General features: G+C 42.6%; 2 protein-coding genes across 5 annotated transcripts; one reads left to right on the forward strand and one right to left on the reverse strand.

Moving 5' to 3' along the window:
- Positions 1 to 1,584: 1,584 nt before the first annotated feature.
- On the forward strand, positions 1,585 to 26,826 carry LOC308691125 (uncharacterized protein). The gene is made up of 5 exons (XM_081366051.1): positions 1,585 to 1,693; positions 1,803 to 1,865; positions 12,335 to 12,426; positions 22,302 to 24,674; positions 24,761 to 26,826. Exons 4-5 carry the CDS (start codon positions 23,906 to 23,908, stop codon positions 24,874 to 24,876), a joined length of 885 nt encoding a protein of 294 aa, XP_081222177.1. The 5' UTR covers positions 1,585 to 1,693; positions 1,803 to 1,865; positions 12,335 to 12,426; positions 22,302 to 23,905; the 3' UTR covers positions 24,877 to 26,826.
- Positions 12,882 to 22,303, reverse strand: LOC308691126 (uncharacterized protein). Of its 4 annotated transcripts, none has more exons than XM_081366054.1 (13): positions 19,116 to 19,147; positions 18,924 to 19,030; positions 18,793 to 18,812; positions 18,210 to 18,503; positions 17,716 to 18,076; positions 17,316 to 17,636; positions 17,028 to 17,238; positions 16,706 to 16,915; positions 15,034 to 16,604; positions 14,748 to 14,947; positions 14,382 to 14,651; positions 13,887 to 14,145; positions 12,882 to 13,609 (listed from the first exon to the last, which is right to left on the reverse strand). In XM_081366054.1, the coding sequence occupies exons 6-9, from the start codon at positions 17,499 to 17,501 to the stop codon at positions 16,561 to 16,563; spliced, it is 651 nt and encodes a 216-aa protein (XP_081222180.1). In that variant the 5' UTR covers positions 17,502 to 17,636; positions 17,716 to 18,076; positions 18,210 to 18,503; positions 18,793 to 18,812; positions 18,924 to 19,030; positions 19,116 to 19,147; the 3' UTR covers positions 12,882 to 13,609; positions 13,887 to 14,145; positions 14,382 to 14,651; positions 14,748 to 14,947; positions 15,034 to 16,560. The 4 variants fall into 4 exon arrangements, with proteins under 4 accessions (XP_081222180.1, XP_081222179.1, XP_081222178.1 ...); XM_081366053.1 differs by having other exon boundaries at positions 14,382 to 14,676; XM_081366052.1 differs by having other exon boundaries at positions 14,382 to 14,947.
- Positions 26,827 to 26,956: the final 130 nt, after the last annotated feature.

Consider the following 26,956-nt stretch of genomic DNA (forward strand, 5'->3'; position numbering starts at 1 on the left):
AATAATCTTCCTCTTTCTCTGCGATCTAGAACTTATTTTCATTCTTTCAGATCATCCCTTTTTTCATATCTTAAAACAACCTGTTTATGTTTTTAAATTTTAAGTTAACCTCAACTTTTTGTGTATTTGTCTATTTAAAAAATATTTTGGCGAGTGGGATTGGTAGGTGGATGTAGGTGTATGTTGGTGAGAGAATTTGTGTATGAATGTGTTGTGCATGAATGAATTTAGATGTGTATTTGTAATGTTGTTATTTATTATTTTTGTTTACTTGTTTTTTTTGTATTTTGTATCTGTGTTTATAGGACCCTCTTGAAAATGAGATGTCACATCTCAAGAGGCTATCCTTCAATAAATTCAATTCAATCAGCCACAGCAGATGGAGGAGGGAGCACAGCCAGCGATGCACATGGAGGATCTGTAAAAGACAAAGTAAAAAAACAATTATTTTAGACATTTGTTTAGAAATCTCACCTGATAGTTTCTGTCATCAATTACTCACCCTCATTCCAAACTCGTAAGAAGTTTGTTCATCTTCGGAAAAGGGACAGAAAGCTCTCAGATTTCATCAAAAAGATCTTCATTTGTGTTCCGAAGATGAACAAAAGTCTTATGGGTTGGGAACGACATGACAGAATTGTCAGTTTTAGGTGAACTAACCATTTAAGCTTCAGAGACCGGTGCATTGGGGGGCTTGCAGAGAACCATTTGAGCGGCGTAAACACAAATTAATAAAATAAAAGGTCTGATCATCTGATCTGATCATCTTCCATAAAGTGGTTACTATTTACATCTCAATGTCTGTAAACTCTTGCTTTACCAAGGCATTTTCAGGCTGGTCGGCCTCAGCGGTGTGACAGCGCTCGTCAGGAGGGTCTTGCTGTTGCTATAGCATATAAATATGCTATCTTTTACATGATTCATGTAATTAATAATAAAGTGACGAGACCAGAAACATTTTGTGTTTTTGACATTAGACATACAAATGTGAATGTATGCATGTCATAAAACATAAATATTATTTACAAATATTTTAAATCATGAGCGTACGTGGGAAAGATGCTACTAGATAGTTTTACAAATATTTTTCAACTCAAAAGTATATATGCATAATGTTTATTTTAAATAAATGATGTATTGTTACCCAATGTTCAAGACATGGTTACTGCCTTTCTGGTTCTTGGTTCTTTCGTTTAAGATCTTAGAAGAATTGTGAATACTTGCAACATTTTCTTTGCTTGGAAGCAGACCATCTCTTCCTGTTACCCAAGTTGAAGGTGTGACATCTGCTGTGAGACAGTGAGACGCTCTAATGCGAGACTGACAGGAGAAAGTCTCAGGTGGTGATATAGCTACTTCTAAAACATTGGTTGCTTTCTTTTTTCATATGATAATGTCAAGAATGTTTTATTAAGTCTTTCTGTGCTTTATATACATGGCATCTCATTCTCTTTCCTTCCCTGTTGTCTTTCTTATTGATTATATAACTACTTCTGTTTAGTTTAGCGATACACAAGTTAGACAACCTTTCAGTCTCAACTCTAGCGTAATTGTTTTGAACATCGACTTTTATGATGTTTCTTTACAGTTTGATGATGCTCGACTGTCGACAGCGGAAAGTTTTAGTCCTGAGTGCAGCGAAAAGCGTTTGTCCTGCAATTGCTCTCAATTACGAAGCAAGAAATACATTTATGTAAAGACATTTATTTAGTAACACCGTTAGTTGAGTTTTGTTTGTGGTGAGTGAAAATTAAAATACACTTTAGTCAGTGTATATATTCTCGTTTTCGCTCTGTTTTCAGGTAAAGAAAAACAAGCCAAGGAAAACTCAAATTTGTCTGCCAAGCCAGCGAAAACAACACATGGTAAGTGAATTTCAATTACTTTATACATTAGCGTTTAGTCTATATAATCATATTTGATTACTAGTTTGTGTAAAAGGCAACGAAGATTGAGAATGATCATTAACTTGTATGCGAAAACTCGTCAGATTAAGATACGGTTGATTAAGTCGGCTGAGGAAACATTAGGATGGTAAATGCAATCATTACAAATACTTACGAAATTGTTTTGTTTGGAAACTACATGTTTTTGTTCTGTTAAAGATGTAAATGCAGTAAATTCCAGTGAGCCGCTCTAGCGCCAGACTGCAGTGCGATGCTGCGCTCTAGCGTCAAGGCTGCGTACTGCATGCTTAAACACTGCTTTTTTCACCTGATACAGTGTACAATATGAATAATTACAGTAATTTCATAATTAATAACTAATAATTAATAAAAATGAGGAACGCTTCACGAATTTGCGTGTCATCCTTGCGCAGGGGCCATGCTAATCTTCTCTGTATCGTTCCAATTTTAGTATATGTGCTGCCGAAGCAAGCACGAACCGAGAGAATCGAGGAGAGCTATTTATATCCAGGACCCCCAGGTATGTATTTCAGTGGTGGCAAGTGGATAAACCACTTATTCTACTCACTTATGTCAAATGTGACTGTAAATCATGGTGATATGAGCCTGTAAACCTATAAAAACCATGATATTTTCAAATCAGCAGTTTTGTTTAGGTTTACCGTAGAGCTCTCTAGACCATATGCAAAGGAAGACTGTCTCTACTAGCTGTGATAGGACATCTCGGTGTGACGCAGAGACGCTCTTTGTCTCGTGTTACACACGCCCTCCCCCTCAGAATGCGCAGGACTTCGCCCGTTTGAGGGGGAGGGCGTTTAACACGAGACAAAGAGCTCCTCCTCTCTGTGTCCCAAGTACTTGGCTAGTAGAGACAGGCTTCTTTTGCATAGAGTCTACAGCTCAGATTATACTATCACATTTACAGTCACATTTGTTATAAGTGAGTAGAATAAGGGGTTTATCAACTTGCAACCACTAAACCACATCCCTTGGGGTCCTGACAGGCTTCTTTTGCACATGGTCTATTGCTCAGATCACATTTGATATCCGCGTTTCTCACACAATAGGCTCAGAGACCAGGAAACTCTTTTCAGAACAACTGCGGCAGTGAAAACACTGTGAAACGTCTAATAATCACAAAACTCAGAACAACCACTTGAAAGATTTGATCTGACGCCAGGATCAACGGGGGTTGTGTGCAACATACTTCCGTATTCAGGTCAAACAAGTTGCACCGCTTCCGGTTCAGGTCTTTTGTATGTTTTTCTATTACTTTGAAGAGCATAACCGATGTCCATCGCATTTGCAGATTACATTCATATATTAAAATTGAATAAAACGCCAGCACTAAAAATAACTAGCTAGGTTAGCTTAACTTAACTTAAAAGTCCACAGGCAGTTGTTAACACTTTCTCCGACAAGCGGATTTTTATCTGCGGAGCTTAATGTGGCCATGGGTTTTGTTAATAAATCCATCAGAGTGATGCCAATGATGATGGTTAAATCAAAGGGGAGAAAGTACATGTTATGTAGAATATGACTAAAAATGAGCAACAGGGCCCACCAATCCCTGTCTAAACCTATTTGAAAAAGTAATGTGGGACTGGAGCAATATATAGTCAGGGTAACCTGAGAGATGCAATCCAAATTGTTTCAAATCTTTTCGAATTTGTTTCAAGTTTCAAATTCTGCTGTAAAGCAGCTCTAACAATGGTAAAGATAATCAACTGTGTATACATACTGTGTATACAATGTATTTGTGCACACACATGTCCGTGTGAGTGCCGTGACAAACTCCTGTGTGCTCCACTGCACACTGAACAAGCAAAAGACACAAGATAGTAGTGTTTTACATTTGATTTGTCATGTCCATGTGTAGTTTGGTGTGTATAACGGTTTGTGTGTAGAGTTACTATGCAAAAACACCATTTTTAGAAGAGTTAAAATAGTTTTGAATGAAGTGTTTTCTTTTGCATTAGTGTGTGATGTTTTGTGTGTGGGGTTTTGAGAAAAGGAGCCATAGTTTCAGAAATTGTATATAAGCATTTAAAAAAAATATATATATTAAAAAACTGTAAATAATACTCAAAAGACACTCACTTGTCGCCATCTAGTGGTGTAATTAGTTTCCAAGTTTTGCCACCACAGAACTAAATAAATAATAAAATAATAAAATAAAAGTATTTTAAAATAGGAAAAAATAAGTTATTTTAAGTTGTAACAACATTATACAATATTACTGTTTCACAGTATTTCTGATCAAATAAATACATCCTTGGTATTAAATGTCAAAAAGGCATAAAAAAAAAGTCACTCACTTGCACTGGTCAAAAAGACACTCACTTGTCGCCATCTAGTGGCATAATTAAGTTTTCCCACTGTCTTAAAAATAACTCGCCCTGAGAAATACCAAAAAATTAGAGTTTTACAAAAAAAAAAAAAAAAAAGATTAATTTACCCCTTAGTGGCCATATACCGATTCTGATGTTATACGAATAATGAATTTGCAAAGACCTTTAATCTGTTTTCAACAATTAGCACTAGCCATATTAAAGAACTAAGGCCATTGGCATTATTTGAGGTACGATCAGTCGGCACTCTTTTTTGTGTGATACTTTTACGTATTTTTTAAAGCTTTGTTCACTGCAATTATATTGACGAACGCGAGCAGGAAATGAAAAACAATCTCGTTTTGTTATTGATTGGAGAAACTAAGCTTTTCTAACGCCGTTCGAAACGGCGAATCATGCTGATCACCCCCCCCAGCGGCGAACCACTGAACTATGGGGTTTACCTGATCTCTCGAGTAATGATGACCATAGACAGTAAAAGAACTAGGTAGTGACACCATAGACATTATGTCTATGATAGACACTTGTTCAATGGTTCGCCGCTGGAGGGCGACGATCAGCGTGATTCATGGGTTCACATCATAGACTGTGGTTCACATCGCCCCCCAGCGGCGAACCATTGGAATTTCGAAAGTTTCGAAACAGTGATGACGTAACGAAGCATCGTTTACTGAAATCGCGTGACTTTACTTAGGCAGTTTGATACACGCTCCGGACCACTGAATCGAAACAAAAGATTAGTAAAGGTTTCGAAGCTTCATGAAGCAGTGATTCAAAATCGAGTAGGGGCAGAGAATGTCTAATAGGAAGAGAATTGGCACTCTCTCTGGTTACTTCCGGTTTCTGGGCTGGCTGCAGTAACAGGTCTCTGTCCATGCGGGGGCGCTCGCAGGCGAGTGCAGAATGAATGGAGGTCTATGGCGCTATACGCCTCAAAATCCACTTTTCTCAGGATATAATTTTTTGTCTAGTAATTTGAATGTTGTATTCGAAAGGAGATGCAAAGAAATTACACATTGCTGGGTGTTAGATTTTTTAGAGTCACTTATTTGCTTTAAAAAGTCTTTTAAAATGTCCATGACGTCATACACATCGTACGACCAGAGATACTGCTTTACGGCAATCCTTCAGTCACTTTGGTGTTTCACGCAATTGCGACTTTATTTCACGCAATTCTGACTTTATTTCTCAGAATTGCGAGATATAAAGTCAGAATTGCGTGAAATAAAGTAAATGTAATACTCTTAAATAAATTTAAAAATGTAAATAAAGATGTAAACTCGCAATTGTGAGATAAAAAGTCGCAATTATCTTTTAAAATGTTTTATTTTGTGGTGGAAACAAGCTTCCATAGTATTGTGTGACGCAGTTGCGGAGAAGCAGCCTGGTTAACGCACGCGTTCACATATCAAAGAGATCATTAATTAGAATACATTTTTGCGAGAGGGATGAGCAAAGGATCGATTGGTATAGGCGGTGGGCCGGACCTCGAAATTACGAATTTAATACTTACCTCACAGCTGTCTACGTTTTTTTTTTGCTGAGGTCATGTAATAAAATCGTATAAGTACTATAGACATTGTTTCCAACTTTGTTGTATGCACATTTGACGCAAAATGTCCTTACAAACTCTTACTTTTTTAAACCGGCAAAGAAGCAGGAGTACTAATCATAACGTCAGAAAACCTCCCGTTTCCTTGACAACCAATGTAAATAATGAACACAGATTCTACAGCGGAGGAATATAATCTTTGTCAGTGACCAGAAAGCTGGGCCATATAGTGAAACTGACGCATAGCTTGTCTAACGGCAGATGAAGTAAAACCGTAAATCTCTGTAAAGTCCTAATCATAAATACAGTGCATGTTCACAATAACGGTTTAAATAAATAAAATAATACATGTTTTACCTCTGATATAAACATTTAGATTAAATATGCCATTCTCATTAATGGTGTTAAACACTTTAACTACATGAAATAAATACTGAGAAGTTACAACATTTTTATATTCAATAAATATAAATATTTGTTGTAGATGCAATGCTTTTGAACACTTCTCCTCTGGCATGCTGTGTTTTAATGTTTTAACTAATTGCTTATGATAATAGCAGATTGTCTGAGAAAATGGTTTCGTGCAAATAATGCACAACAAGGTCTATCTGTTGCCATTAAAAATAGAAATCAATTAAAAATACTATTTGGCCAGTGGAAAAGATTGAGAAAAAAATTTGATTTATTCATTCAAAAACAAGGCAAGGATAGGCTACTAAATTATTTGTATTAATAAAATGAGAGCATATGAATAAAGCGGAGCGGTGTGACGCTTAAATATAAGTTAAAAAACTTAAACATACGTTTAATTTATATAAGTTTAACCCCTTACTAGTCAGCCCCAATTTTGGCAAGTGATGCATTCATGACATACCCAAAATAAAAAGGTAGCTGCTCAGAAGTCATTCTGAATAGACACAACCAATATATATTTAAAAATCCAACCCTTGAGAGTTTACAATTCAAGACTCAAAATTAACCAGACTGTTATTAATATTGAGATAAATAAGCTCAAACATAGAAACGAAAACAACAAATATTAAGAATATATTTATTAAATGTATAAAATTTTTATGTGAATTTAGGATTGCAACTTATAACCACAACTAAAACATGGGGATTTTTTAAAGACAATCATCCCGCACATCCTATTCTATAATAAAATCAGCTAATCGAATATTCGAAAATCGTGACTCATCCCTAATTAATATAGTGTTATTGTGTAAGTGGATGACATGACAAGCAGCAAAAGGCAGTGCAATTTGTGTGTAAGTGGGGTCAAATGTTCATAGCAAATTTCAAAATAAACCAATGTAGCGGCATCATAGTGTAAACTACCAGTGTATTTGTGCAAGAGTCAATCAGCTGCCCTTAGGTTACTGGAGGGTGGGGGTGGAAGGAAGAGGCTCTCTATGATTCCCCTATAGAAAGTTAAGAGGATGGATTTTTGGGAGATGAGCCTTCCTCAACTGTGGGAGGAAGTGCAGAGGTTTTTGGACTTTCTTGGCCAGGTTCTGTTGGTGGTGTCGATAGATCAAGATGGGTCATCTGTGATGTGGATACTAAGCAACTCCGTGATCTTGACCTGCTCCATCATGGTGCTGTTGATGTGATGATTGTCAACGATCACCTCTGTAGTCATTTGGGTGTGGAGAGATATGATGTTGTCCTGTCCGTGTCTGTGTTAGATAAACAACTGAATTATATTCAGATAAATAAACACAGAAAGCGCACATTACTCATTTTAAATCACACTTTTCATCTTGACATTTGTATTAAGATGCTAACCATCTTAAACGAGCTTGCCAAGACTACTGCAGTTCTGACCACAAATAATTTTGTTAAATAACTCAAAAACAGCCATCTTTAACTAAAATATTTTTCCACCATACAGTATACCGGTTCTGTTATGTAGGTGAAGCCCAACCACTATCAATCGTGACAATCAACCATAATTGTCTTAAATAACTCCATGACTACCACTATAAAGTTGATTTGAAATAATTTCTTTGTTTTGGTTTGCACTCTTTTTAGCTGATAATTAGTCTAGCTTACTTGTAGCCTAGGTAGCTTGCTGTAACCAATACCGTTTACCCCGTGATTCTCCCTTACTAGTAGTCAGACTTATTTCCTGCTGTCTTCCCGTTTAAATATTTTTCCCGTAATTATCCCGTATTTGAATACCCTTTGCTTAGTTCATTGTGTATGTACCGAATGATTATTTTGGATTAGCCTAAGCAACATACCGTTAGACCTAACGTCAGCTTTACTGCTCCACTACCCACATTCTTTCGTGGCTAACGTTACTGTTTTCATCAAAAAAACATTTTATAGCTTGCAGTCTTAAATACAACTTATATGAAAAGCATTAAGATATAGGGGTTTATAATCATTGCAAAACAAATCTTACCTTGACGTTGTCTTGCCGAGACACGCGGTCTCTCCAGGGTGGGTTGATTTGGCTTCAGACTGACGCGACGCCGGTTCAACGAATAACGTGATTGGCCAAATCAATTCAACAAGGTAACAACACGAGCGTTGATTGGATCTCACTCCGGCCAACGTTTGTGATCAGCTAGCGAAATTAAATCTATTTTTATACTTTAATGTGCAACAATTGGCGTTGGAAACAATCGGTAATCTTTTTGTGAATTATTCATACAGACAAATTAAAAAAATGAGCCAGACAGCTGCTGGGTAACTGTCAAATCAAAAACTAAACGAGATAGACGGACTTGGCCCACTGTCTAGTAGCAGTTCTTCAGACCTAAAATAAGATTATATGTTTAAGTTCATCTGGTTTTGCTCAGTTTTTTTTTTAATTATTATCTTTTTCCTGCTTTTCTTCTTTGTTGTCTTTCCTGATTTATTTCATCATCCTGCAAGTGCTTGCTGTGAATCAGTGTTTTATATATATATAATTATTTTTATTTTTTTTTGGAAAATTAGAAGCCAGAAGAAACATATTCAACAAAAAAAAAATTTTTTTTTGTTCAAAAGGTATCAAATAAGGAATTGAACTTTAATTGATTATATTCTAAATTAAGATTTTCAGCCATAAGGTAAATTCAGTGTTACTGTTGGTGACTAAAAGGTTTTTTTGTTTTTTTGTTTTTGTTTTTCAAAGAAACAATGAAGTACGAGTGAAACCTAGAAGGGAACAAACAAGAGGTTAATGTATTCATTTACATAAACAGTGTTTAAAAGACAAGTGATTATACTTACCTTTTGAGTCCTTTAGAGTATTTGAAGTCCTTGAAACCTAGAAAAAAAAGGTGTTTAAAGAATTTATTTTATTTGTTTGAGAAGTACACATTGTATTATATTTTTTTTCCCTTTCCTGTATTTTCTTTAATTTATTTTTCTTTTATACATTCCAGTTATTGAATTAAAGTTTTTGAATTCAACACAAACAAAATAATACAATTAGTTACCTTATACCTTGTGTGAGTGGCTCATTATTGTTGTGACATCCTTATTCTCTGCAGGCGAATTTAGTCTTCTGATTGAACTGGTCCATACTCAGACTTTGTGTCTGTACCAAATTGAGTGAAGGGTTACATATCATTTTCGGGACAATTAGGACCGGATTTGGGACAACAGCTTAGATTTCGGGATGTCTGGTCACCCTAAGGCTGATTATTATCATACTCAGACTTTGTTTATTGGAATTTTTTAAAAATATAATCTTAAGAAAAAAAAAAAAATGATGTGGAAGTTTCAAATTTCTTCAAATAAACTGAGAAAATGTATAATTTTAAGGGAAAAATAAGTTGCTTTTAAATTTCATGGCATCAACACATCTCAAAAAAGTTGGGACAAGGCCATGTTTACCACTGTGTGGCATCCCCTCTTCTTTTTATAACAGTCTGCAAACGTCTGGGGACTGAGGAGACAAGTTGCTCAAGTTTAGGAATAGGAATGTTGTCCCATTCTTGTCTAATACAGGCTTCTAGTTGCTCAACTGTCTTGGGTCTTCTTTGTTGCATCTTCCTCTTTATGATGCACCAAATGTTTTCTATGGGTGAAAGATCTGGACTGTAGGCAGGCCATTTCAGTACCTGGATCCTTCTTCTACGCAGCCATGATATTGTAATTGATGCAGTATGTGGTCTGGCATTGTCATGTTGGAAAATGCAAGGTCTTCCCTGAAAGAGACGACGTCTGGATGGGAGCATATGTTGTTCTAGAACTTGGATATACCTTTCAGCATTGATGGTGCCTTTCCAGATGTGTAAGCTGCCCATGCCACACGCACTCATGCAACCCCATACCATCAGAGATGCAGGCTTCTGAACTGAGCGCTGATAACAACTTGGGTTGTCCTTGTCCTCTTTAGTCTGGATGACATGGCGTCCCAGTTATCCAAAAAGAACTTCAAATTTCGATTCGTCTGACCACAGAAGTTTTCCACTTTGCCACAGTCCATTTTTAACGAGCCTTGGCCCAGAGAAAACGCCTGCACTTCTAGATCCGGTTTAGATATGGCTTCTTTTTTGACCTATTTTTAGCTGGCAACGGCGAATGGCACGGTGGATTGTGTTCACCGACTGTTTTCTGGAAGTATTCCTGAGCCCATGTTGTGATTTCCATCTCAGTAGCATTCCTGTATGTGATGCAGTGCCGTCTAAGGGCCCGAAGATCACGGGCATCCAGTAGGGTTTTCCGGCCTTGACCCTTACGCACAGAGATTGTTCCAGATTCTCTGAATCTTTGGATGATATTATACACTGTAGATGATGATAACTTCAAACTCTTTGCAATTTTTCTCTGAGAAACTCCTTTCTGATATTGCTCCACTCTTTTTCGCCACAGCATTGGGGGAATTGGTGATCCTCTGCCCATCTTGACTTCTGAGAGACACTGCCACTCTGAGAGGCTCTTTTTATACCCAATCATGTTGCCAATTGACCTAATAAGTTGCAAATTGGTCCTCCAGCTGTTCCTTATATGTACATTTAACTTTTCCGGCCTCTTATTGCTACCTGTCCCAACTTTTTTGGAATGTGTAGCTCTCAAGAAATCCAAAATGAGCCAATATTTGGCATGACATTTCAAAATGTCTCACTTTCAACATTTGATATGTTATCTATATTCTATTGTGAATAAAATATAAGTTTATGAGATTTGTAAATTATTCCATTCCTTTTTTACTCACAATTTGTACAGTGTCCCAACTTTTTCTGATTTGGGGTTGTATATATATATATAATGGGTAGTAGGGGTTCCAAAGATAAAGGCAAATCACAGAGACAAGGGAAAACTAGGAGACTGTTGCATAACCACAAAGTCCAGAGGCTTTCATTTAGTCATTAATAATAATAAAAAATATGATGTATTAAATTACAAACAGTAGGAAAATTCTTTCTATTTTATTGCCATCCTTCATCTTCTTTGTCAAATGGGATGAAGTTTATTTAATGTGTGTTCAGTGTTCAACTAAAGTTATTCCTCTTTGAAAGTTGTCAGTAGAGCACGTCTATCTGCCTCATCATTACCACATTCCTTCTCATTCCCCGAGGGAATTAAAGCTTACTAAAACATTCATTCTAAAACCTTTACATTCTAAGACAAATAGCTGAAGATATTCTTGGTGGCGTCCACAGTCCTTTTATATAAATACTTTAGTTGTTAATTGTAATATCAACTATTCAGGTTACAAGTTGTGGAAACATAAATGGGTTTAACTATAACAACTTTTTTATGCACTTCCCTTTGCACAAAGCAAACATGAATTTTAGACACAGAGAATAACATCAGAGATGCAAATTTATTTACAAATAACTAAAGATTTCCTGCTTTCTTTCTTGATATTGTAGTGGCTGGTCTGACTGTACTTCTGGATCGCAGCGCTGAAGCAGAACAGGCGTAAAGAAAGGGGTTCACGCAACCGTTTATAAAGAAAAGAGCCCCAGTTATATTGTGGCTAGCATTTGAATCCCATGACACTACCATTAAAACAACGTTGTTGATCGTACAGGGGACGCCGAATATGAAGAAGGCCACTATGATTCTGACGGCCAGTTTTGTCAGCCTGTGCAGTTTGATTTACATACTGTTTGTCAAAATTGTGCATGAATTTTGTGTTGTTTGTTGTGGTGTAACTAGCATTTCTGTCTTCCTTCAACATCTGTTAATGTTAATGCAAGCTCATGGACAATATATGAAGGGCAGAGCATATACACTGCAGAAGACTTTCAGATGCAATATATCTTGGCATGTCAACTTAAAGACTTTCTTATTGAGCAAACACAATTGATTGATATGCACATCAGTAACCATTTGAAGGGTGATCTGTTTGTTGGTTCACAAATCCCAGAACCGTACCTTTGACATTTATTCACTATCCAAAGCGACTTACAAATGAGAAATAGGTTGTGAAAAGGCAAAAAAACACGTGTGCTCAAAATACAGTTTCAGACATTGCTTAGAGTAGCACAAGCTAGGGAGGGATTAAAGGAAAGTGATAGCATATAATTTTTTATTATTATTATTTTTATCAGTTGTCTTTTGAATGTTGCCAGGGATTCTGCATTCCAGATGAAGGCAGGGAGATCATTCCACCAAGCTGGGGGAACAGAGGAAACTCATGGATCTTCTCTGTGGGAACCCTGTGGTGAGTGATTTTGTGCCTCTGTGATGGTACCACCAGCCGTCGCTCATTTATTTGTTACGTAAATAAAATATTCATTTAAATACTCTATATTTGATATTGTGTATTTATATTACATTTAAATTTTAAATTCAATACTTCATTTTTTAATATATATATTGGTTTAAAAATAAACTATAAAATATATATGGATTTAAAATACTCGATTTAAAATTGCATTTATGTTCTGTTAAAATAATATAAATGGTTACATGAAATGCATCTGATATTGCATTTTTTGTATTATATTAAAATAGTATGTCTTTATTTCATTAGAAAATATATATATATATATATATATATATATATATATATATAAAAAAAAAACTCAATATGCTGCCTGTCTCTTGGTATATGGTAGGGATTGCACAAATGTCTAACAAAACAGAAACGTACACAGACATGAGAAATAAAAACTATTTATTTATGAACAAATATTAACTAAAACATATTTATACAAAATTAATTATTTATTATTAATGATTATCAATGTATTATTTATTTGACAAAAAAAAAAAAAAAAAAAATGTTTATACAAGTATAGATGCATTATTGTCCTTTCTTCATATCCTCCATCCACTGCTCCACAGACTTCCCAGAGGCCTTTGCACAAAAATGGACACCCCGGAACTGGCTGTGGCCAAACTCTTTAGTTTTTGGGTGTCCACATTTTTGGCAAAGGTACCGTTTTGGGTTTTGTCTTTTCTTACGAATCAACCCTTGTGCTGCGGCTGCTGCAGCTGCCTCTACCTGCTTTTTACGCCGCCAAGCTGTTGTCTTAGGCAACTTCTGGTCAGCAGGTGTTGGTACAACAGCAGCGAGTGCATGTGTGTGTTCTGGTGGAGGAGAATGATGAGGATGTTGAGGAGGAGAATGGTGAGGATGTTGAGGAGGAGGAGAATGGTGAGGATGTTGAGGAGGAGGAGGATGGCCTCGAACATGTTGTCTTGCCAGTCCAGATGCATCCGGCCATGATTCCAGGGCTGTCCAGGACTACATCCCTGATCATCCTATAGGCCTGGAGGATGGCAGCCCACCGGTTCATCCTGACTCTGGCGATAGTCTGACCAGCAGAGTAAATGCGGCCTCAACCAGACGACTCGCTTTGGGCCACTGAGCTGGCCCACTGCCTTCACCAAGGAAGCATCTGGGAAGTGAGAAAGCCGTATTAATCTGATTATTTGAAGAATATGGGACAAACAACTGAATAACACTGTAAAGTTGTGAGATACAATTAATAGTGTGTATTGTTAATCAACTAAATAGACAGCTCCAATTAAATGTTTTTTTTTCTCTTGACTTTATTTTTATCTAAGTAACTTAAAGTGCAAAGAAAAGACATAATCTGCAAGAAAACTATTCCATGAAATACTGTCTTGAAACATACAAATGCTCCAAAATAATGGGTTAATTTGGAAACGTACCGCTTCAGACTTTCGATGCCTGGGGTCACACTGGTTGCAGAGTGGCTGACCTTAAACCTGCCCTTCAGCACTCGGTCACGGTGGCGAGGCGGGTGGTTGAGAGGGCCCTTGTCATGCTCTGATAGGCTGTCCCACAGAGCGACAATCTCATCTACCTTGTCCTGTGTGGCAAACCCTGATGGCGCAGGTCAACCAGACTGTCGGCCAGCTTGACAACATGCTGATACCCAGCTTGGCCATCTGGTCTCACACTCTCCATCTGGGCATCAAAAAGAAATTATTACACATCTATATTATCACAGTCATATCATTCTCCAATATCAAAGTAACATAATATTTCAAATCCATAAGTTTATTTATTTGGTATGTAGCAGTGAAATATGCAGAATAATCTACAGCTAGCCATTCATTATTAAGAAATAACCCCCTAAATGAAATATCAAAATTATCACCCCATAAAATTTCATTGTTGATTGCTAATGGGTATTTATTTACCTGGCTCTGAGTGGCTGTCTCGGGCAAGGAAGACTCTGCTGGACCTCTCTCGGATGATGACAGACCATGAGGTTGTAGGGCCGCCGTCTGTTGGTGAATGGGCTGCAGGGGATTGCAGGTGAGCTCCATAAATTCCACAGGAACATCGAAGCTCAAATCCTCAAACCCCTCATCCACCTCCAGATCACCCTCCTGGTTTTTATCCTGAAGCCCATCTGGGGTGTCAGGATCAGCAAAGTCTTCCTCAAGAGCTCTATTGGATTTGGAATACTGGTATTCCACACAATGAGCTCTCCTATAGAGAAATGTTTTAACAACACATGAGTGAAATACAGCTGCTACCCATAAGTAGCATGACCACAATACCTGTATATTCGCCCGGGCTGGTATAGTCCTGAACCATCCTGAAGCCCAGAAGCTGTTTGCTCAGGACGTTCAGGTACTGCCGCATCAGGCCGTCGTAGCAGATGTTTTCCCTTCAACAGCAGCGACTCCACGTGCTTCGTTCCACTGCACCAGCCCTTCGAGCAGGTTCACTTGAAAGTGCAAGGAACTTACACTTGTACCTAAAAACAAAGGCAGAAGTGATCACCAAGAAAAACACAGAGTGTGCACACACAAACAATGCACATTATTTTTGTGTAATGCAAACCTGGTACGAAGCGGTGCAGGTGGAACGACTCCAGGGACGTTGTGCCACGTGCACAGCGGTACAAAGGCAGAATGACCCCTCCCTTGGTCACCTCTCCTACCTTCCTGTACAGCTGTACACCTGGCGGGTCAAGGATGCACTTTATATGGCACTGCTGGGTAAGCCAGATGTCCTGCATCCTCTCCTGGTCCAAAACCCTGATCCCCATGGTGTCTGTTGCCCCCATGAAGTCCTTAAGCAGCTTCTCTATGAGCTGCTTAGTCTCATGGGCCCCACGAGTGCGGCGGCAATGCCTCGCTTGTTCTTTGGCGGTGGGCTCGCAGCCTGTCACCCGCTTGGCCTCCTTCAGCCTCTCCACATCTGAAGCATCCCACTCGAAGATGCATGCAGAGAGGTTTTTCATGAAGAGGCTGTACAGCGGGTGGCTGTCTGTGGTTACTCCTACTGCAAATTGCCGCATAAAGTGCCACAAATCCAGCCTGACAAGCAGCTGGTCCCACTCTGCGAACACAGCGGCTGCCTTGCCTTTGCCCGTGGAAGAGCAACAGTCCCGGTCCACATATAGAACTTCTGGAGGAGCTTCCCCGGCTCTGCGGTAGCCATCCCAGACAAGGCAGAGGCACCATCTGTGGTATCCGGGCAGCAAGACGGCAGGGGTCTGTGGCGTGGGTCATGAACTTACTAAGCACAGAGAGGTAATCAGCTGACTGGGCAACCCAATGCTCTCTATGGCTGATGCACAGTTGCATCGCAGCCACTGGACATAACTCCAAAGACAGTGACCACATTAATGAACATACCCAGATGTCCAAAAGGCCTATATAACTTGTCAGCGTATAAAATCAGAACAGCACAAAGGCATGACAATGTGTTATAAAGGTGTGAATGGGGCAGACAATGTTTTTGTTTTTTTTCTTAAACCATATGATAGGCAGCAGACACACAGTATAGGCTTATATAACTTGTCAGTGCAAAGAATCAGAATAGTACAAAGGCATGACAATGTTATACAGGTGTGAATGCGATAAACAATGTTTTTTCAAGCATAGTGTCACTGTGCTGTAGAAGAGTTGTGGCAGGTGTGGACCGGTGTTTGTAGGAAGCCTCCACAACGCGGCAAGGTCCCGGTCCTTGTGGAGGGGAAAGTTAATGTCTTAAAAAAAACACTCATACACAACTATATACACCTGGCCCAGCGAGAATGCGGAAACAGTCCGGGGCTCAACCCTGGTCCCTGTCCTTCATCTCCCTCAGCCAGTCCTCCACACTCTTACCCGCCGCGGCAGAGCAAAAATGTACATTGCCGTAGCGGGTGTGTCCGGTCTCCCTCCGCTTTGGCTGGCCGCATTTCCTGAACTTTTGTACTTGTGGCACGCCGGCCCGGGCAGCGACGACTGTTCCTGCCACTGCCCTCTGCTCAGCCTTCTACCTATGCGGGCCGTCAGCGAGCTCGTCATCCTCAACGAGTGGGGGAATGTCCCCCCCCGCGTCCGGAATGTCAGGGTCCAAGCTGACGTCCTGCAGCACTCAGCACGTCTGGGAGTACAGGTACTCGATGCCGATGAGTTCCCCTGAAGTATGACAACACAAATCGCATCAGTCAGTCGGTCTGGTACAAATATCATTCAGTGTGGACGTGTATAAGCGCGGTGGCTGGCTTGAGTGTTCTTACCGGTGTACTCCCTGGGCTGGGTGTAATCCTTGACCACACTCGTGCCAAGCACCCTTTGGCTGAGCTGGTCAAGGGAGTGCTGCAGGGGGCAAGTGTAGGAGCGGAGCAGCGGCCGTCCCTCCTGTGCCACGGACGCCGCCCTGTTCGCGTTCCACCACGTCAACCCCTCCAGGAGAAATGACTGGAAGTGCCAGGGATTTGCACTTTCTCCTGAACAGGAGGAACACAGATGCGCTTAGCAGTTTATTCAGTGCACACAATGTGAATGACAATGAGTCGATGACAGTGAAAGATTGACATGACAGTGAAACATGTGGTCTACCTGGAATGAAGCGGTTGAGATGCAGGTGGAACGACTCCAGGGATGTGGAGCCTCGTGCACAACGGTACACCGGCAGGCTGATACCCCCCTTGGTCAGCCTGCCCGTCTCGGTGTCCGTGAGCACAGACATAAGCACCTGTCCGTGCTCATTGCCGACGTTCGCTGCCCACACTGCGGTCTGGGCGGCGGCACCGGCGAGCTTCCGGGTCACCTGTTTGAAAGAATAAAGCATCTCAGTAAGGCTGCACGCACATAGCCAGAGCATGATATATATAGCACCACATTTACCTTCTTGGTCGAATCCATCTTCAGAACCGTCCCAAAAACGGAGGTGACCCGGGCCTTCACGTCCTCTAGACGGGAGAGGATGTTGTGGCAGTACACCAGTAACAGCCACGCGTACTGGGGCACATGTGGCAGTTTCGGTGGTGGGGTGCACATGCGCACAACACCTCGCGATGTGAAGGGCTTCATGACGCTGAGGTAGTGATGGACCGCCGCATCCAGGCCTCTGTGTGTGCCTCACAGAGTTTTTTGTACAGCTGCGTGGCGCTGTTCCCCCGAGTACGCTCGCGCAGTTGGATGATTACCCGCCGGTCGCAGGCAAGCCTACAGAGAAGCACATCACATCATGTGTTACAGAAGAGCCACACACAGACACACCGACAGTGTTCAGACAGCTACTTACTTGTAGGTGAGGATTGCCGGGAATAGGGTGCAATGCCCCTCTCCCACCTGACCCATGACCTCCTGCAACCAGGCAGCTACCTTCCTCTTACACCGACAGCACTCAAGGTACTCGGTGGCCATCAAGTACCATCACTTCATTAGGGCCCTATTACAGCATGTCGGCCGGACCCCCCACAGACGCAGGGGCGTCCAGAGGAACAGCCGACACGCAAACAAGGCAGCCGGTGAGGCAGGTGGCTGAGTGTAACTCGGCCGGTGAGTTTGGTCCTCCCCTCGATATCTGTCTTAAACAGCTCCCGGCCGATCCACTCCTGCTCTTCCCCGGTGAGAGCTGTCCGCCAGATCTCAGGCAACCGGGACTGTGAGGGGAAAAAAAACAACACAAACAAACACACTGTAAGGAGGCTGAGAGGAGGTGCTACATGCAGTTTGACAGTCAACTCCACTGAGTTGTGCGTCCATGAGTACAGGCACGTGTGTGTGTGTTTGTACCTCAGCCGAAGCTGTAGTGGGCGTCGCGGGCTGCTCTACCTTCCTCTCCTTCCTCTTCCTCTTCGCCGGCGCTGGTGCCAGGGTGGCCTCCCCAGATGGCGTCTCCTCCACGGGGTTCCTCCCTGGTCAACGCCGGACCCTGACCCGGAACCGTGAGAGTAGGTGGAGCAGCCGCAACTCGAGGTGGTGGCGGTGGGAGGGGTGGGGGAGTGATGGAGGACAATGCCAGAGGAGGTGGAGATGGAGGCCTTTCCACCAGCGGGAGCGGGAGAGTCTGAAGGACCTGTAGGCGAGCTTCAGACACATTCACACACAACAAAATGGCATCAGCACAATGATAGTCATTAGATAGTCACAATGATAGTGATTAGATGACGTGCAGCATGCCAGTGATTAGATGACGTACAAGCATGCCAGTGATAGGGCAGATGGTTTAGTGCTACAAGGTGAATGTTAAGAGATGTAGCAGGGCCAAGGGAAGTAGACATGTGAAGGTGTTTAATCAAATCTACATTACCACTACGTTAGTGAGGATGGCACATCTACCACCGACAAAGATGGCTACATTACCTGCCAAACCTACCTTTGTCCTTCAAGAATCAGCTATAGCAACCAGTAAAAGAAACCATTACAGTTAATACAAAAATACTGACATAAGAATATATATTGAAGGCAGATGTTACAGTGTGACACGTCCAGTGTGGTGCCAGTTACCCGTTTCAATGTCAGTGGCCATCTGGACCAGTTCCTCGTCCGTCACCTCTGTGGTGGGGGGCGCGGCGGAACCGAGGGGCGCTGGTCTCTGACGGATGTAGACACCGCTGTGGGGGGAGGGGGGTTGGGCAATGGTTAGTTAATCCTGTACACTGAACCTCTGTTGTGTTAAAGAGAAAGAAAGAGATCTACCTGGAACTGCAGGCCGTGCTGGTGTGGTAATCAGCTTCCTGACCTTGGCCTGCAGCTCATCTGGGGCCATTGGACGCCTTCCCAGTAGGGCCGAGAATATGGGAGTGATTGGCTTGCGCGGTGGAAGCAGCGGCCTTGCTGGGGCCACTGCTGGTGGTGGTGGGGGTGCTGGTGCTGCTGCTGCTGGTGGGATGTGGGGGCTTAGCAGCCGCCTCTGCCGACTGCTCCTTGTCACGGCCCAGGATGTTCTTCCTGGCGGCGTCCATCGAGGTCCCAGGCTGCAGTGTTTTCCGCCGTAGCCACTTGACAAAGCTGCAAGACAATGATCAAAGATTAACACACATATCAACAAGTCACAGCACCCTGTCAACAGTCCACTGCCTTTCACCACAACAGGACTTACGTCTGGTGCTTCTTCTCCATTGAGTCATACAGGTCCTTCAGGGTGGCCTCCTTGTAGTCCCCAAAGCCAACAAGCGCCTCGCCCTCACACCCAGGCTGAGTGGCGCGAGCTCGGGCCTCCTCGTGCACCCGGTGGTACCGCAGCTGCTCCGCAAAAGCAGGGTGGGCGCACGAGTACCGGGCGAGTGCGTCCTTGTTGGCCATAAGGGGGCTGTCAGAGGCACTTTTCTCCCGCTTCCGCTGGTGGATGGCAACCAACTGCGTGGTGTAGCCCACGTCGTTCTCCAGGAGCCAACAGAACGTTTGACCCTGGTACTTCCCAAACTGGATGCTGTGGCAGCCCAGCACCAGCATGTGGTCACCAGGGTCACCGCACTTTGAGACGACATGAGCTTGGGCCTCCTTCTCCACCTCCTCCGGCTTCTTGGCCCTCGCAGCAGCGGCGGTCCCGCGTGGCCCCTTAGCGGCGATGAAGGCCACCGCCTCATCAGAGGCCCGCAGGAGAAGCTGCTGCAAGGGCCGTCGTTTTTAGGTTAGTGTGGAATAGGGAGATTTTAGAAAACAGAAAAGACTGACGTGACGTGACAGTGGAGCACTCTTCTCACCTGACGTGCTCCACCCACCCCCAGAAGGTTTAGTCATCAATGAAGTGCTGGTTCGAGTCCCAGATAGGAAGGTGATGTATGTACCTATTCCCATAAGTAACACCACAGACCACATCTTTCTGAAGCCACACAGAATTATGGGAGTTTGGAGGCAGTGAAGACTGTGTACGTACCGGCAACACAGGTCATGGACAGGCCTCTGGAGGACAAGTCCACGTCCAATTCCATCGACACACAGTCCACCCCGAGAAGGCACAAGCAGTCACAGGTGTGGGACCCTCCAGTGGACCTGGACCACTTAACCAAAACACAACAGGAAGTAGCAAAGCAAATGCTAAGAGAAGAATGCCAATCTTTTGCATATGATGAGCAGGACGTCGGGTACATCCCATCTCTCAAGATGCATATCACTCTTCAGGACACTAAGCCAGTGCAAAAAACATACATGTCCGTACACAAACCTCTCCATATGGAAGTTAAAGAATATCTGCAGGACCTGTTGAACAGGGGGTGGATTAAGCCGTCCAGGTCACCGTACTCCTCTCCAGTCTTATGTGTGCGGAAGAAGGATGGCGGACTAAGGCTGTGCTGTGACTATTGAGAGTTGAATCAGAAGTCAGTTCCAGATCGCCTACACGATGGACCCAGCCGAAACTGTGCCAGTGAAAGCATTGGAAGAGAAAACACTGGCTACGGTGGGTGACCTGCGTCAGCTGTTGAGATTTCTCTCTTACTACCAGACATACATTCCTAACTTTTCCCGGATTGCCCAGCCTTTGTATGGGATACTGACCAGTTCACATGGAGAGAATATCATGCCAGATTTGCCAGACCCCCACCACAGGAAGAATAGGACGCCTAAAAAGACCAAGAGAGGACAGCTCCCAGCTGAAGTGGGCGGTATGTGAGTGGTTCCGTGACTACCTGTTCCACGTCCCTTCCTTTGTCGTATACACTGACAACAACCCCTTTACGTATGTGCTCACCTCAGCTAAACTCAACGCCACCGGACATCGGTGGGTGGCAGAATTGGCTGATTTCAATTTCACGATACAGTACCAGCCGGGGAAAAACAATGCTGATGCGGACGGACTGTCCCGGATGCCTCTGGACCTGGAGAGCTACATGGAGAAGTGCACAGAAGAAGTATGTCAGGATGTTATTAGTGCATCGATTGAAGGAGTGGCAGTGAAGAGAGAGAGCCCTCGCCAAGGGGCAGGAGTGGTGCAAATCTGTGCCCTTCAGCTTGTAAAGGACGGTGGCAACATCAACCCTGACCAACCATTCATGCCCGCACAGATCCGAAAAGCTCAGGAGGAAGATGGAGTCATGGGAGAGTTCTAAGGTATAAGCGAGAGAACCATCGCCAGGGGGAGAGGAAGCAAAGCATGAGCTTCCAGAAGTGGCATTGCTTTTGAAACAGTGGACAAAAATCTTCATTGATGAGGATGGAATGCTGCGGCAAAAGACCTCCAGGCGAGAACACCTGCTCCTACCCAGAACTAACCACTCGTTGGTCTTCAAAGAATTGCAAAGACATGGGTCACCTGGGTGTAGAGAGAACACTCAGTCTGATTAGAGAGAGGTTCTACTGGCCCCAGATGCAGAGAGATGTGGAACACTTTATTACGAATGTGTGTAAGTGTCTGAAGAGAAAGAGGCCAAACAAACAGACCTGAGCCCCTATGATACCCATAGTGAAAAGTGAAAGTGACACGTGACGGCCAAGTATGGTAACCCATATTTGGAATTTGACCTCTGCATTTAACCCATCCAAGTTAATGCACACACATTAGGAGCAGAGTAGTGAGTAGTTAACACACACACACTTCAAACGTGGATACACACACCCAGAGCAGCGGGCTTTGTGTGGCGCCCGGGGGGCGATTAGGGGTTAGGTGCCTTGCTCAAGGGCACCTCAGTCATTTCCCACCAGCTCTGGAATCGAACCAGCAACCTTTGGGTTACCAGTGCAACTCCCTAACCACTAGGCCATGACATCTTAGTAGTTATGGATCAGATTAAAGACACATCTCTTTGACCTCTTAGCTTTCACATAATAGGCTGCATATAGTAGGTCAGCCGGAACCGGGAACACTTCCCAAAAATCCTGATGTACTCGTTACATCATAAGAAGAATGGCATCTACGCTAATTTTAGTGTCTGTGTTTATCCCAAGGTTTTTCCTGCAGCCTGCCGGATCCAGGCCGTATCCAGATCTGACGAAGGACCTTCGCCTGGACCGATGACAACGCAGTGCTGAAGTGCCAACTAGTCTCTCCCTATGGAGGATCCCACTACCACTATACAGATAAGGCGTTGTCGGGAAAATTCGTCTCGCGGTCCTACCCCAAAGCAACAAATAAAATAAAATTCCTTATCAAAATTTATAAGGAAAGACAAGTATTTTGTTTAGGCTTGGCTTGTAGGGAATTCCAAACCTGCGTATATTCAAACGCACATAACTATAGAACCCATTCTAAATGCGCATGTGAACGCCATCAGCGTTTCTCACAGGATCGCGTTTAAAGTCTGTAGGGCCCGTGAAATTGGTCCAATCTGCCGGTTCGCCAATACACGGGGAAGGTATCACGTGTTCTGTCCTTACTCGTGCAAAATATTGGTTGGTTAAATTTACAATACATTTAGTTATGTATTCTCTCGTTAATTCATCTGACTCCATAAATGAAAGGGTTTAATAATATCTGTGCCTCACTAAAAGTGAGTGGACGTTTGACTATTCCGTTTAACTCTTCAATGGAAATAATATCAAAGTCAGTTAGAATAATCAAATGTAACAATTTATTATGTCAGGTAAATGTATCATGCCAATTTCATAATCAATTCAAAGATAATCAATACAAAACATCAAATTCTCTGGAATAAAGAAAAGATGCAAACCCAACATTAAGAAATAATGTCTCTCAGCCTCACGGGCCATCTGATGTACAGAAAAGGGCCCCGATCTCCCTGCTGCAATTCCTTAAATAGACAAACCTTTTACCTGGAAACACGTAACAATAGAAATTTGCATGCAGTGGTCACATCTTCATGGGGGTGTGGGACCATTTGCTTAGAGACCACCTTCCTTTGTAAATCAGTTATCCATAAGCTCTTAAAAACCTTATTACCTTTTGTTTTATCTATCTGGATATGAGATATCTGTACCAGTTGCACTGTGACATTTTAAATGATACCAAACATGAAAATACTCTGTGATAATCATTCACATTAAACTATACATTTTCTTGGGTGATTTCAGCTGTTCATTTGAGCATGAGAGACAGGGGTGAGGGGAGAGGGAAAGAGATGTAGATTAGATGACTCGGAGGTGAGACTTTCGTCTCGATGGTGCATGAGAGCCAGTTCAAATGCTAATCTCCAGAGAGGTCCTTTTGTCCTCTCAGGGCCTGGTCACCCCCAAAACAGACTGTTTGGAATTTCCTAATTTATCAATTCTTACAAGTCTGTGTAGAGGGAATGGTGTCGTCTTAGCGGCCCCTAATTTAATAACAAATGATCATTGCGACAGAAGCAAATCAATTAAAACTAACTTTAGATGGAAATAACTTAACTCTGCTGTAAAGCCGAAACAATCTCTGTTACCTTAAATTATACGTTTATCTCTGTAAAGCTGCTTTGAGACAATCTACATTGTTAAAAGCGCTATATAAATGAAGATGACTTGACTTAAAGATACTATGTTTTTTTCATAATTTAATTTTGTTTTCAGAGATCGTCACATGTTGTCCCATTAATTTCCAATGCAATGCATTACATTACATGCTAGTGATCTCTCAAATGTCAAATAGGAAATGTCTTACCCATTTCTTTTATTTGTATCGCTCATATTTTTATATTTATTCATTAGCATTTTGTTCTCTATTAGATCTTACCCCTGCCGTCTTGCTGCCCGGATACCACAGATGGTGCCTCTGCCTTGTCTGGGATGGCTACCGCAGAGCCGGGGAAGCTCCTCCAGAAGTTCTATATGTGGACCGGGACTGTTGCTCTTCCACGGGCAAAGGCAAGGCAGCCGCTGTGTTCGCAGAGTGGGACCAGCTGCTTGTCAGGCTGGATTTGTGGCACTTTATGCGGCAATTTGCAGTAGGAGTAACCACAGACAGCCACCCGCTGTACAGCCTCTTCATGAAAAACCTCTCTGCATGCATCTTCGAGTGGGATGCTTCAGATGTGGAGAGGCTGAAGGAGGCCAAGCGGGTGACAGGCTGCGAGCCCACCGCCAAAGAACAAGCGAGGCATTGCCGCCGCACTCGTGGGGCCCATGAGACTAAGCAGCTCATAGAGAAGCTGCTTAAGGACTTCATGGGGGCAACAGACACCATGGGGATCAGGGTTTTGGACCAGGAGAGGATGCAGGACATCTGGCTTACCCAGCAGTGCCATATAAAGTGCATCCTTGACCCGCCAGGTGTACAGCTGTACAGGAAGGTAGGAGAGGTGACCAAGGGAGGGGTCATTCTGCCTTTGTACCGCTGTGCACGTGGCACAACGTCCCTGGAGTCGTTCCACCTGCACCGCTTCGTACCAGGTTTGCATTACACAAAAATAATGTGCATTGTTTGTGTGTGCACACTCTGTGTTTTTCTTGGTGATCACTTCTGCCTTTGTTTTTAGGTACAAGTGTAAGTTCCTTGCACTTTCAAGTGAACCTGCTCGAAGGGCTGGTGCAGTGGAACGAAGCACGTGGAGTCGCTGCTGTTGAAGGGAAAACATCTGCTACGACGGCCTGATGCGGCAGTACCTGAACGTCCTGAGCAAACAGCTTCTGGGCTTCAGGATGGTTCAGGACTATACCAGCCCGGGCGAATATACAGGTATTGTGGTCATGCTACTTATGGGTAGCAGCTGTATTTCACTCATGTGTTGTTAAAACATTTCTCTATAGGAGAGCTCATTGTGTGGAATACCAGTATTCCAAATCCAATAGAGCTCTTGAGGAAGACTTTGCTGATCCTGACACCCCAGATGGGCTTCAGGATAAAAACCAGGAGGGTGATCTGGAGGTGGATGAGGGGTTTGAGGATTTGAGCTTCGATGTTCCTGTGGAATTTATGGAGCTCACCTGCAATCCCCTGCAGCCCATTCACCAACAGACGGCGGCCCTACAACCTCATGGTCTGTCATCATCCGAGAGAGGTCCAGCAGAGTCTTCCTTGCCCGAGACAGCCACTCAGAGCCAGGTAAATAAATACCCATTAGCAATCAACAATGAAATTTTATGGGGTGATAATTTTGATATTTCATTTAGGGGGTTATTTCTTAATAATGAATGGCTAGCTGTAGATTATTCTGCATATTTCACTGCTACATACCAAATAAATAAACTTATGGATTTGAAATATTATGTTACTTTGATATTGGAGAATGATATGACTGTGATAATATAGATGTGTAATAATTTCTTTTTGATGCCCAGATGGAGAGTGTGGGACCAGATGGCCAAGCTGGGTATCAGCATGTTGTCAAGCTGGCCGACAGTCTGGTTGACCTGCGCCATCAGGGTTTGCCACACAGGACAAGGTAGATGAGATTGTCGCTCTGTGGGACAGCCTATCAGAGCATGACAAGGGCCCTCTCAACCACCCGCCTCGCCACCGTGACCGAGTGCTGAAGGGCAGGTTTAAGGTCAGCCACTCTGCAACCAGTGTGACCCCAGGCATCGAAAGTCTGAAGCGGTACGTTTCCAAATTAACCCATTATTTTGGAGCATTTGTATGTTTCAAGACAGTATTTCATGGAATAGTTTTCTTGCAGATTATGTCTTTTCTTTGCACTTTAAGTTACTTAGATAAAAATAAAGTCAAGAGAAAAAAAAACATTTAATTGGAGCTGTCTATTTAGTTGATTAACAATACACACTATTAATTGTATCTCACAACTTTACAGTGTTATTCAGTTGTTTGTCCCATATTCTTCAAATAATCAGATTAATACGGCTTTCTCACTTCCCAGATGCTTCCTTGGTGAAGGCAGTGGGCCAGCTCAGTGGCCCAAAGCGAGTCGTCTGGTTGAGGCCGCATTTACTCTGCTGGTCAGACTATCGCCAGAGTCAGGATGAACCGGTGGGCTGCCATCCTCCAGGCCTATAGGATGATCAGGGATGTAGTCCTGGACAGCCCTGGAATCATGGCCGGATGCATCTGGACTGGCAAGACAACATGTTCGAGGCCATCCTCCTCCTCCTCAACATCCTCACCATTCTCCTCCTCCTCAACATCCTCACCATTCTCCTCCTCAACATCCTCATCATTCTCCTCCACCAGAACACACACATGCACTCGCTGCTGTTGTACCAACACCTGCTGACCAGAAGTTGCCTAAGACAACAGCTTGGCGGCGTAAAAAGCAGGTAGAGGCAGCTGCAGCAGCCGCAGCACAAGGGTTGATTCGTAAGAAAAGACAAAACCCAAAACGGTACCTTTGCCAAAAATGTGGACACCCAAAAACTAAAGAGTTTGGCCACAGCCAGTTCCGGGGTGTCCATTTTTGTGCAAAGGCCTCTGGGAAGTCTGTGGAGCAGTGGATGGAGGATATGAAGAAAGGACAATAATGCATCTATACTTGTATAAACATTTTTTTTTTTTTTTTTTTTGTCAAATAAATAATACATTGATAATCATTAATAATAAATAATTAATTTTGTATAAATATGTTTTAGTTAATATTTGTTCATAAATAAATAGTTTTTATTTCTCATGTCTGTGTACGTTTCTGTTTTGTTAGACATTTGTGCAATCCCTACCATATACCAAGAGACAGGCAGCATATTGAGTTTTTTTTTTATATATATATATATATATATATATATAT

The sequence above is a fragment of the Scardinius erythrophthalmus genome (assembly GCF_964197995.2).
Source record: "Scardinius erythrophthalmus genome assembly, chromosome: 5".
Classification (NCBI taxonomy): Eukaryota; Metazoa; Chordata; class Actinopteri; order Cypriniformes; family Leuciscidae; genus Scardinius; species Scardinius erythrophthalmus.